The sequence below is a fragment of the Rhea americana genome, unplaced genomic scaffold (assembly GCF_003343005.1).
Source record: "Rhea americana isolate MKP2758 unplaced genomic scaffold, rheAme1 scaffold_8, whole genome shotgun sequence".
Classification (NCBI taxonomy): Eukaryota; Metazoa; Chordata; class Aves; order Rheiformes; family Rheidae; genus Rhea; species Rhea americana.
In genome coordinates, this window is record NW_028186978.1 from 4,704,557 (window position 1) to 4,716,986 (window position 12,430).

Genomic DNA, 12,430 nt, shown 5'->3' on the forward strand with positions numbered 1-12,430 from the left:
ATAATTTAACCAGTCTATTGTCTTTTTTTTCTATATAACTTCTTTTTTTTTCTGTTTTGATATCTTTAGATATAACCCATACTACTGGACAGGAAAAGCAAATCAAAAAGTTATATAAATGCAAAACATTTTTCATGGCTATTTAGCAGGCATGTGCATAGAAACTACAAAATTAGATATTAAAGAAAAAAATAGATTTCTGATGTGAAGATGTGATGTTCTGTCCAGCATTTTCATTTTGAAATGATGATGTAAATTAAACTTGCTGTCCTGTCTCTGAGTTACTAGTTTTTACAGTCCAGTGTTAAATATTAATACAGTTTTGCATTTACTTCTCTGTGGTTTTAAAGCAAACGTAGCCTCCAAGGAATGTTTTAAAATGTAAGGCTTTTAAAGTCCTGATGCAGCTTCTGAGAAGKTCTAAAGAAATCTTTTTATTGACCAGGATGGGACTTGGGCCAGGAGCTCAGTAAGGGCTACGTGGTATGCTTAGCTATCCRCAGCTGGCTATTCTACAGGTAGCAGATGCATCCTGTCAGATTGGCAGGAAAGCCACATTTCATAGTAATATCTAAACAAACATGTTGCAGTTCATCAGAATTTTCCTAATTAATTCATCACCTTAAAAAAAAAAGATCTGAAAAAAAATCATCATTCTGTTAGATACTTCAGGTATTTATGAGGATCGTCTGCAATCCTCGTGCAGGAACTGGAGGGATATCCCCAAACCACAAGCACTGGCATAAATTTGAGCTGGTTTTGTTCTCCTGTGGTGCTGTGCTTGAACCATCTGTAGCGTTTGGATCATTAATAAAAGTTTAGCATTTGTGCCCCCCTTTAGGCAGGGCTGCTCTCCGCTCGCCTCTTGCGTGAGCAGCTGTGCAGTGGCTCTATCAGAGGTGCCCAGTTACCTGTCTCTCTGGTTGAATCCCAGATTGACCCACCTTGCGAGAACCTAACTTTTTGCTTTGATGTGTGTATGTGTTTGACTTTTCTGTGGATAAATAGCATCTGACTCACTGGAGTGGACTCATCTCACTTGCACCCAATAAAAACCAGAGGCAAATTTTGGTGCTGCTCTTCCACACACAGGGAACCTTGAAAATTTTAAAATACGTGAGTGGTTTTCCTACAGACTGCTGATAGCCTAAGTGCCTTCTTTGGGCTTATTTTCTGCTTTCTCTGAAAGACTGGTGCAGTTCACACTTGTGGTGTGATCCTGGAGTAGATGAACTTGGTCGTTCTGACCCAGAAAGACAGAACTTTGCTCCCCTGTCGTGAAGGTTGTATCGGTGTCACAGTGCACTTAAAGAAAATGAGATGTTGGCAAATTTGTTTGCATTTATTTATATTATGTTTTTTAAACTAAACCCACAAAAAATAAGAACTCAAGAAAAAATGGGAGCGTTGTATGTCATCTAGACTGTAGGTGACATCCTTCATTCTCAGTCTGAGTACRTCAGACTGTGAGGAGAGCTTGCTTAGCCTGTATTGTATTGGGTAATAGTCATGCAAGTTCTGCAGAGACTTTGCTTGTTTTTTTATTCTTAGCTGAAGCCTTCCAGTTTTTAGATAATGTGYCATCGTTGATTTTTGAATGGCAAACACTTCTAATTTAAGAACACATACAGCTATTTCTCTGATTACTATTGGTCTTAAAGCTAGCAAACACGAGATTAGTAATATAACAGGCAGAAAAGATAATGTCATGGACAGTTTAAGGCATTATTGTTTACCAGGTAGGTTTAAGGTATTATTGTCCTCACAGCAGACCCATGGGGATAGACYATTATAGCACTCCTTATCTGCTCCAGTTGGAAAAATCAAACAATTGCTCTTAAATTACTGCTGGAATCTTTGTATTCAAGTCTGCAGTAATTATCTCACTTCTTCCAAATTCATTGAATGTAAAAATAGGGCATTAAAATCTTCTTAAACAGGTTCATACTTCCTGCTAATATTACTAGATTTGATTTCTGGGTTTGTTTTGGATTTTTTTTTTTCTGTTTTTACTATGGTGTTTTGGGGTTTCCTTTAGATTAGAATACAAAAAGTCAATGAACCATGAAGCTTTGGCATGAGAGATAATTTATTACCATTTCARGTAGGCAGTGGCTAAGCTGGTAAAGCTCTGGGAGTTGARCCTGACTACAAGAGTCCAAACAGCRAATGAATCTTCCAAACACATRAATAATTGYGCACATTTATCTTGGCAAGAAAAATGATAGGTTCAGCTCATGTCTTGCTTGATGTAACCAGCGATACTGGTAATTTCTTGCTTGCTCGTCATAAAATAGTGTTGGATTTCAAAGAACGTAAAAGCTAAATCTTGTTTTCAGCTTCTGAAAACAATCTTGAGCAAGCAAGATTTTTTTACTTAAGAAAAGTAGTACTTTAAAAAATGAAAATTTTTAAGTAACTGTGAAGGCTTGCAAACCTATATTGCAAACCCTTTTGCTAAGTGAACTGTTTCACAAAGCATATAAGTATATAAGGACTGTTCTGAATAAATCTCAGTACTTTTCCTACTTCAGCAAATTAGTACAGAACTGTGAAACACACAAAATCTGTTTTAATTGGTTTAACTAAGGGAAAAGATCCATCTTATCTGCTTTCTTTCGCCTTCTTTTCTTTTTCAGTGTGTTATTCTTTCCTATCTAGYAGGGAGGGGTCATTCTAGGCTATTTTGTTTTGGAAGTCACAGTCGCTGACGGTCAACGTATTTTATGTCTTACTTCTGACTAGGAAGAAAATCAGGATGARATTTGACCAGCACTGCATTGGTTTTTCATCCCAGACAGGATCATTACTTTCTTTTCGAAGGTCTCTCAGGCATCCTGGGGAGAGAAGGTTGCATAGCCCAGATAACAAAGAGCAGCATCGCTTGTATTCTCACTTAATTAGTCCGTTGAGAAAGCCAGCTATGTTTTGGGGGAAATAATGTAGAGATCTGGATATTTCAACCTAATGGTTGTCTAAGCAAATAMGATTATATATGCTAAAAGGCCTCAGGGCTCCCTGAAGTAGGCRGATGTTAGGGTAGCGCTATACAGATTCACGTATACATACATGGCACTGATGTTGCCTTGTATGAAACCCGCAGTGCTATTAGGTGAAGGAGCAAGGTGCAGACTTGAGAAATCGCTCATCTCCTTACACGGCATCAAGAGCAGAAGCTGTTTTCAAGCCATCAGGCATCCGTCACTGTTCAAACGACGTATTATCCCTCCCTGCCCCAGCTGTATTTTGGGATTTTGACTTGAACTTGAGCTCTATAGAGGCCATATGGTGGAAAAGAAGATCTGCTTGCACACAGCACTGAGGGTGCGCTGAACGCCTCTCTTCCACCCCATTGCTGCCTGCTCTCTGCTTCAGCAGCCAGATGCAAATACAGCTGTTTCTTAGGAGCGAGAGAGGAAGGACAGATGTTGAGAAGAGATAGAAACTGGTGTTCTTATGGGACATGCAATTACCTGTCCTTCACTCCAGCCACAGCTAAAAATAACCTGTCTCGTGGCTCACAAGCAAAGTGGAATAGAAATTCACAGAAATGCTGGCATTTCTTCAGTCCCTTGTTTTCTATGGTGGGCAAGCAATATGATCTTTCCTCCAGGTTTGCTGATGAGGTGTTTAATTTGCTTTTAAACCAGAAGTTCCTGTGCTGTTATATTCAGAAACAAATTCTCCACACAACATTTTTCAATTTTGAAAAAAAGCCCAATATGTAATTATGCTGACAGCTAGTACAGCAAGAGCCAAAAAAACCACAAAGATTAAGTCAAAAAGCAAATGGCAGACAGAATATTTTGTTACATTTCTAACAATTATTTTCAAAGCACTCARTATGGGGAAATGTTTTGACAGCAGAAAAAAGATTGAAAACGCTGACATTTTGTCAATGTTCACCTGAAAAACATTAATCAGCTAYGGTTGTTTGGCATGTATCTCCTTCTCAGTAACTCGCAGCGAAAGAATGAGTTATTGCTAGAAATAACTACATTTTCTAACRGTATTCATATTGTAGCCATCTTTAAGCACCACCAGCTGGAGGTGAAAAGCTTAATTTGCWATTGCCGTGCAATTCCCCAGTGCCCTGCACAGAAGACTTCGTGCTGTCACCATGCTAATGAACACTGCTGCAAACGGGCAGAGGAGAGAGATAGCATCAGGTAGATCTGCTCTGCGCTGCAACAGAAGGTGCGCTCCTTTCCTTGCAACCCTGAGAATTAATGACTCGAAAGCAAACGGATATGAGAGAATATGATATCTGAGGGTAGAAAGAGAGTGTTCTTACCGGGGAAAGAAGACGACTGTTGTTTTTCACTCTTGCCAAGAAAAAGAACATTTGAACGTTCAAAAAGAAAAATAGGGAATACATACCACTGCTTTTCTCTTTTTTCTTCCCCAAGAGAAATACTGCTAAATGTGAGGGCACCGTTTTAATCCTACATTAACAGAGTGTGCCTAAGTTTAAAGGTATGTGTTTTTTTTTTTTTAATTATGAAACTACAGCATAATAACTAATGACTAATGTGACAAGAAATCTTCAGATAGACTGGTTGTGGAGTACCTTAAACTTTATAATTCATACTTTGCAAAAATACGGGAGAACTAGTTATTTAGGAAATAGTAGTTTCTAGCACTTGTAGTCTGGTTTTAACTCTTCAAAGTTCTATACAAATAATTCACTAATAACAGACCCTCTTGAGACTAATCCTGCTGTTGCCCTAAACCTGCTGAACTAAACTGTTCTCTGACACTTGAGTCAGCAACACGTAAGATGATTATGTTAAATATTTTAAAAGTACAAACAGAAATTTTAAAAGTGCTCGTATTTCCGCTGTTACCAATCTATTCTGACCATTAAATAGCCACTATCCAGTGTTAAAAAAGTACAGTCTAAAGCGTGTATTTTTGAATGCAGGAGCGTTCACGCACTTGCTATGGCTCAGGTCCTCCACACCCTGCTTCCTCAGCTTATATGTCTCCCAAATGAAGAATGCTCATCTAGGTTTTGCGTTTCCATCATTTTGCATACATAAAAGCTAGCTAGATTTTGTTCATTTTATGTTATATTTACCCTGCCTTTGCTATGGCCTCGTGACAGCACTCCACTTCATACATATGGCAAATTTCCCAAAATACATAAAACACTACAGGTCTGAAAACATTAGCATTTAATGGCATAAATTAGATCCATATTTCTGATAGTCCAGTTAGTGAATGAATGATTAGATGAGCTTGAGGAATGACACCTGTATTCCTTGTTCTGGCTGAAAGTGGGTCGAATTTAAGCAAGATCCTTCTACCTTTGCCTCCCCCAGCTCAGGGCCAGGCAGGGACGGGCTCAGTCTGGCACGGTTTTGCATAGGTACAGAGATGCTGCAAGTCGTGCTCAACTACTTGTTGCCCATGATATGATGCAGTCCCATACTGGACGCGTCCTGCTGTTCACTTAACCTAAAGTCCTCTCTGCCTCTGGGCCACCGCTACCTGCTTCGCTACCAGCTGCGTTACGTACATGCCACCCAGCTGGTCAGGGTGTTTGCAGAGGAAGTAGACTGGATTTATGGTCAGAAGTCTACAGCCCTAAAACTCACCTCAAAAAAATTTTAGGCGAGAAAGGAGGTTTTATCTGGAGAGCCCAATATGTAACTGTTTCAAACATTTGGATCAGTAATGGCTGGAGACTGGCTTTAACTCAAACCCTAGAGCAGGCACACTAATACTATTTCCAAAATATTGTGCTTGTAGTTTTTTGACAGAGGGTGAACATTGAGCAGATGTCTTCACTGAGGTGCCTTTTTTTTTTCCTGAAATAATACTGCTAAATGCGAGTCCTGCAAAGTGAAATCTGAATTTACTTCTCTGAATTGCATTACGTTGTATTTGCAGGCACTGYGCTTCACTTGCCCGCTCTCCTGGTTCGTTAAGGTCTCTCTACAGCTCTTCCAAACCTGGCTGCTCTGTTTGTCTGTCTCATGAGACCTGTCTCCCAAGCTCTCCGCTCGGCCATGCTCATAAAGAGGTGGATGCTGGCGRGGTGTAGGGGGGATAGTAGCCCCCTGTCCTGCACTACTGCCCCTTCCAATAAACCAAACAGAACACCAGCACATTTCACTCGTTGCAATTTGAGAGCATCACAGTTGTGAAGCTTGATTGCTATTCAAGAGAAAAATTGAGTAATTTAGGAAGATTTTTGTGCAGACTGTGTTCTGTGGTGTGTGGGACCTAAAAAGGGCTAAATCTTTAAAGAACTAAGAGCAGACTCATAAAATGTTTTGGTGAACACATTAGTTATTTTGGAGAGCAGCAATGTTGACTCAAAATATTTAGCTTTTGAATTTGATGTAAAATATTCACATAGATGGAATGTAGTCGTGTATTTGGGGAATTAATAACTTACTCCTAAGTATTACTTATTATTCTTATGTGTAACAGCCTGAGGAAATTTTCTTTTGCTTATCTTTTGCTTATCTACATTTCAGTTTCTTTGCTTAGATTTCTTCTGGGATCTGACCTATAAAAACAACTGGATTTATGATATACTAAAGTTTACGGCAAACACTTAACAAATACTCCTGTTTCAGAGATTAAATTAATAGTGTTTAAATATAGTCTCAGACGTTATCATTTTTTTGCTGTTTACTGAGTGAAGTAGTTTTCTAGCAAATGTCAAGGAACCAGCTAACACGTAGGAACACCAGGGAAAGTAACCGCACACTGCCATCTGCGGTGCAGGCCGGGGATATCGCAGGACTTGCTCGCAGCTAGGGAAAGCGAGAGCTGTGTATTTCTAACACCGGTGGCCGTGGATTCTCCACTTCTGGCAGCAGGTCGTGTTGACGCAGAGCGTGGTTTGCAGAAGGGCCTTTATAGTAAGGAGCATTCAGGGCAGCGGTGTGAGGAGTGAGAACTAACACCGAGTTTGGAGGCGAGGAGGAGGAGAGCATATTTTGCTTTCAGTGGGAGGATCACTCAGAGGGTGCTAAATTACAAGCATTGCGTGCTCAGGACAAATCCTGGTTTGCTCACCACGTTGTGACAGCGCAGCCTGTGCTGCTGACTGCTTGTGGCAGTGGTTATTGCATCCTGCCTCATCTCCAGCTTGCTCCCACCTTGCCTCTCCTTGCTGCTTGCCAGCTGCCAATGCCCACTGCTTGCATTGCCACAGCTGTGCTGCAAAGGGCTACACAGACGATTTGGGGCCATCCTTAAGTCCAAATCATTCATCTAGCAAGTATAAGCACCTGCTCGTGCACAACCGGCAGCTCCATAGGGGCCTGTCACRTAGCCATGGGGAATAGAAGCAGGAGGATGCCTAGCACATCATGCATAAAGCCTATATACGTAGTATACAGCCTTTTACCCTCTCTTCAGGGCTACATCTTGCAAGGAGAAAAGTTCTGAAGCAAATCCATCAGTTCTTCACCACCCAGTCCTCCTTCAGCTCCCCACCTATGYCTTCTACTGATGCACAGCAGTCCTTTTCAGCAAACTTTTGGAGGGCATGGAATGGAAAAAAAGAAATTCACAGMCGTTGTATAGGGCAAAAGTAGATGCAGAGGAAGAACTGGTAGTTCACGCAACTTTTGTTTTTTCCATCCTCTTCCTTGTGTCATCCACTCTGTCAGCAGCTTGTGGGTTGCCCCTTGAAAAGATCCAGTACTTGGCAGAGCATAGTCTGCTTGTAACCTGGCCACTGAGGTCTTTGGGACTGGATAGCTATAAACCATGCATATCCCACTGTATTTATTCTTTCATTAGCGAGGCTGTTTGTTCATCTTATTTACTAATAAAATCTTGGTTTTTAGACTGAAAAGTAGAGAAAGCAAGGATTGTCATGAATATATGTTGGGACACAGCCTAGCACAACAGGGTGCTAGTTAGCCGGCTTCTCAATATAGATCTTCAAAAGCTGCAGTAACAGTAGCTCTGAAATAATGTTTATCCAGTCACAAAAATCTGTCCTAAACTACCCGAATCCTGGGTCCATGTTAGCCTCCATCTCAGAAGAGACATTAATATTCAACATATGGTCTACCTATATAGTTCCCTGTTACCCACACTTAGCTTCTTCCAATGAGCTTATCTTCTCTTGCATTAATGATAAATTATTATGAACCTACCTTGAATGTCTTTAGGTTCTTGGCTTAGTGTCTTAGAAATGTCTTCAGTGCCAGATTGTTGACTTCAGGCTTAATTAATGATCAGTTGTTATCAGCTTAGTTCAAATGTTTGGTTTCTAACTTTTGGTTGTGTAGTCTAAACATTTCCAAAGTCCAGATAGACGGCTTAAACTTAAAATGTTATGATTTTGATATTGACTTGATGCCTTCCTGGCTGCATGTGAAGATTTTATTCCTCCATCACTTTGATTAATAGACCCAGTTCAAATCCTACTATTTAAGAGTACCAAACAGTGAAGCAGCCAAACATGATGCAGATTAATCTAGTTAAGAGTTAATTTCATGTTTCTGTCAGAAGCTTTTTCTTCGCTCTAAAACTACTTCTCTCGCTAGCACAATTTTCAAATTATTAATTATTGTACTTCTCTACAGTTGCTTATTTGTCTTTTTCTTAGCATATACTTCTGCTCTGCAGCTCACATGCTGTATGGTTAATCATTATTACTCTATTACACAAGCACTTAAGAATTCAATTTAAGTATCAGGAAACTATTCTGCAAAATACTCTGCTAGCAAATTGCAAGGTCTTTACCCCTAAGAGTTCAGACAGGATATAAGCTGTCTGTTCTCACATCTTTACATTAAACACTGGTAGTTCTCCCGTCATTACCCAATCATCAGGCATTCTTAGCAGCAGATGCTAGACCATTCACAGATTTCATAACGCCTTCTTCCCACACCCTCTACCAAATATCTTTTAGATATTACAATCATGCTTTGGGCAATTACAGTTTTTAGCACAGCAAAAATAGAAATGCTCARCTTCATTTTTACTAATGCGGCTCATTTTGTCATATCAGCTTGTAATCAAAGTTCCATTTGTGTTTTTCAGGCTCACTCCAATACCTCCTTATCAACTAACCRAGCAGATTTTATGAATTGTTTTCTAAAACACAATTTGGGTAAGTTCTGGTTAACAGAAGCCTTGCTTGAAATTAAAGACACTTTTCACATTTTCAAGTTCCTTGTGCCAGCCAGGGTTTTTTTAATTTATTTGGAGAAGTTGAGGGACCTGTCCCTAGAAATACTGACACAAGTACCTGAAGGATCAGCCCTAAAGAAAATACTGCCAAATATTTTCAGTCCAAAGAGAGAGAGAGTTTTCCTTAGGCTTTTAAGTTTTCTGGAGCAGAGACTATTTCTTCATTATTAGGTGTCCAGTGCCTAGTATAATTACTTCTTATCACAGCAAAAATAAATAATAATTAATTACAATAAACATTCAGTGCTATAACTCTCTGCAGATGCGTTCGTAACCTGTACCACAGGATTGTGAGATAACTTGGAGGCTGGACTAAGTGCTTTGGGGATGTAAGGGAACACTTCATTTCCTGTCTCTTSGTCAATTTTCAGATCTATTTTCCCATTTCCTGTCTCTCATGAGCCTTATTTTTCCTGTAATGTAGCTTCAAAATGAGAGTTAACTATCCGCTCTGAAACAAACAAAAGAAATACGAAGCGAGAGACGGGAAGGCTGGACCAGCTGCTTTTAAATAAAATTCTGAAATTGCACCTGAAAGCTAGGGTTATCTGATAATTTCACAGCTGCTGAATGCTACTGGTTGCAGAGGGCCTTTCCCTGAACAAGTTGGCACTGGGCTGCTTGCTTTGGGTTTCCTTTTAGTGCTGCTGTTTCTTTCCTTACCCTGCTCTTCGGTTTTGAGGCTAAACTGCTGCAGCATTATGCTGGTCCTTAACACTGACGGTTTTACTCTCTTTTCTACAGGGCGTTTCATCTGCCCTCGCAGGAGCGGCAGGTACGACTGGAAATGCTCCTCAGCTCTCAGCTCTTCTTTTGGTGGCAGCCGTCCCTGCTGCAAGGAGGCCGAGGAGGTAGAGCAGCCTGAGGGTCATGAGGCTCAGAAAACAAGAGCCACCTTTTTCTTACTAATGGGTTGGCAGACTGATTCGACCGACCCTAGAAATAAAGAATTATGAGAAATACCATGCTCATATTTTTAAAATTTTCGTTATGACTAGTTCYGGGGTTGAAGCAGAGACACTGAAACAACTAATAATTTTGAAAATAATAAGAAAACCTTCATGYTTTCCAACTTTTGTCATTTGAGTTTCTTAAAACACTTGTGGGACTTATTCATGTATATTCAGGGGTCAACATATGTATACTCTATGTCCTGCATTCATCAGCAATCATAAAATGGAATTAGCATCCTGTCTTAGTGTGTATTTCAGGTTTACGTGAAGACTGCTGTAGAGTATTTGCATCACTTTGGGTTGAAAGAYTGTGTCTATTCACACTTCTACTTTATTGTACAGATGGAAACWCAAGTGTAGTGAACTCCACATGGTACCCGGTTATACTATGGTAAATGTGGCGATCACTTTCCTTCTATGTATTCATTTATTTATTTATTCACTATTTGAAGAATAAAGATATTCACTGATAGACTGATAATGAAATGCCTCCTTAGTTATATTACTTACCTGCCTTCATTTTTCACTCATTCAGATGTTGGGTTGAACATTGCAGATCTGAGGTGATCTGGAAGCTTGGAAATAGCTTCCAGGTCATAGTGATCTTGATCAGATAATGTGTCCTAAAATTGCAGATAAATTTAAGAGGATTACTTTTCTCCCCATTAGCTGCTACCAGTATTACAGCTTTAGTATTACCCTAGACTCCCATCAGGGATCGTTGGCAAATAGGCTTTAGTTTCAGTGTTTGAACATTTTCTCAATCTCACTGACCAGTCCAGCAGTGTAATGATGCATTATTTGGATGTCTGTGCAATGGTTCCTATAAAGAGGCTTTTCTGCCCTACTGGTCTGTATGTGGAATAGAAGAAGATCTCTAAAATCTAACTGATTTACAAACTGTCCCTTTTTACTTTAATTCTTACCAGCAATTCAAAATTAATTCATAATTAAATGGCATAATTTTCCATCCGCAAAATCTGGCATTTACTACCAGGAATTCCCAACTCTCGAGTTTAGCACCAATAACACAACGAAAATAATCATCACTCACAAAAGATGTGGCAGCTCCAGCTACGTGTGCACCTCCAACACTACAGTGCTGACATTCCTGCTCCTCTGTCAGTGCTCTGGGGAGTCTGGCCAAGTGTCTGCAGGTGCTCAGAGCATTATTGGCAGACAACTGGTGCTGTCTAATGTGTGACCAGACCATGACCAGTCCCGAGGGATGCAAGCAAGTGAAGGCAAGACCTCCACTGCTTCATCAGCCATAAAAGCAATGAAGGTCATGGATGGAACAGCCCAAATAGTTCTGTATTTCCCCTTGCAATAAGAAGTTCAGTTTGTCACAGGAAGCTACTGTAGGCTGTTCTGCTGCCCCACCAGCCAAAAGGGCAACATTTGCCAAGTCCCACTTTCAAAAGCAATGTGAGTGCTCTTTAGTAGCTCTGATTGCCTTAACCTTATCTAACAGAGTCATGTTGCTTGTAATCCTCTCTGTGATATTCTTGCTCCTTCCCATATAATGTTGACACTGACTCTGATGAAGAAGCAGCAGGTCCCTGACCAAGCAAAATGTCAGTTCCCCCTCCTCTTTAGTGTTCTTTGTTTTCACATATTCCYTGGGTCTTCCTTCTTCTAATGGAGACATCAAAATTCACCCCAAGATGAAAGCTGGCAACATTTGGTCAACAAYATCCCTTAGGGTCCCCTGGATGTGAGTTCTGGGTTTCACAGATTAGGTCCAGTATTACCTGAGTTGTAATTCTCYTCTTCTACTAGAAACTTTGATCATATGTTATTTATAAACTAGCTTTTGAGGCTTGAACACCTTCTTTGTATAGAAGGAACTAATGTTCATATAATCTCCTCTGCTTGAATTTCAACCAGTTTCATCCAAAAGAGACCTTATCTCTCTCCCTCTCCAGCAATTCAGACAGCTTCATCTGAAATGAATTTTTCATTTGCAATGCAGCCAGAGTGTTCCTCACATTGGAAGAAGATATTGGCAATTCAGTGTAGACAGACTGGTTTGATCAAGCTTGGCTGCTTTCAGGAACAAGTTTGTTGATGTTATATGTTGTTGTAAGGTGATTCTGAATTTTTGGAAAGAATTCTACACTATGGTCTCAYAGTGCGACGGGTAATCTCCACAAGTAACATTGTTTTTCAGACCGACTATCTCATACCTGTCTGAAAGACTAAGAGAAATTGAGTGACACTTTTGAGCAATTTGCCTCAGATTCGGTGCAGACAGAATTGACATGATTACAGAGGGGTATGTACTTCCCCCAACAGTGGACGTA

General features: G+C 40.1%; 1 protein-coding gene across 1 annotated transcript in view; it reads right to left on the reverse strand.

Moving 5' to 3' along the window:
- SHISA3 (shisa family member 3) overlaps window positions 1–10,644 on the reverse strand; it is a 13,660-nt gene extending 3,016 nt beyond the window's left edge. The window contains exons 1-2 of the mRNA XM_085322842.1: window positions 10,635–10,644; window positions 9,835–10,032 (exon numbers count right to left, since the gene is read on the reverse strand). Of these exons, the coding sequence (XP_085178968.1) occupies window positions 9,835–10,032; window positions 10,635–10,644 (208 nt within the window). The remainder of the gene's footprint in view (window positions 1–9,834; window positions 10,033–10,634) is intronic.
- Between the last annotated feature and the right edge of the window lie 1,786 nt (window positions 10,645–12,430).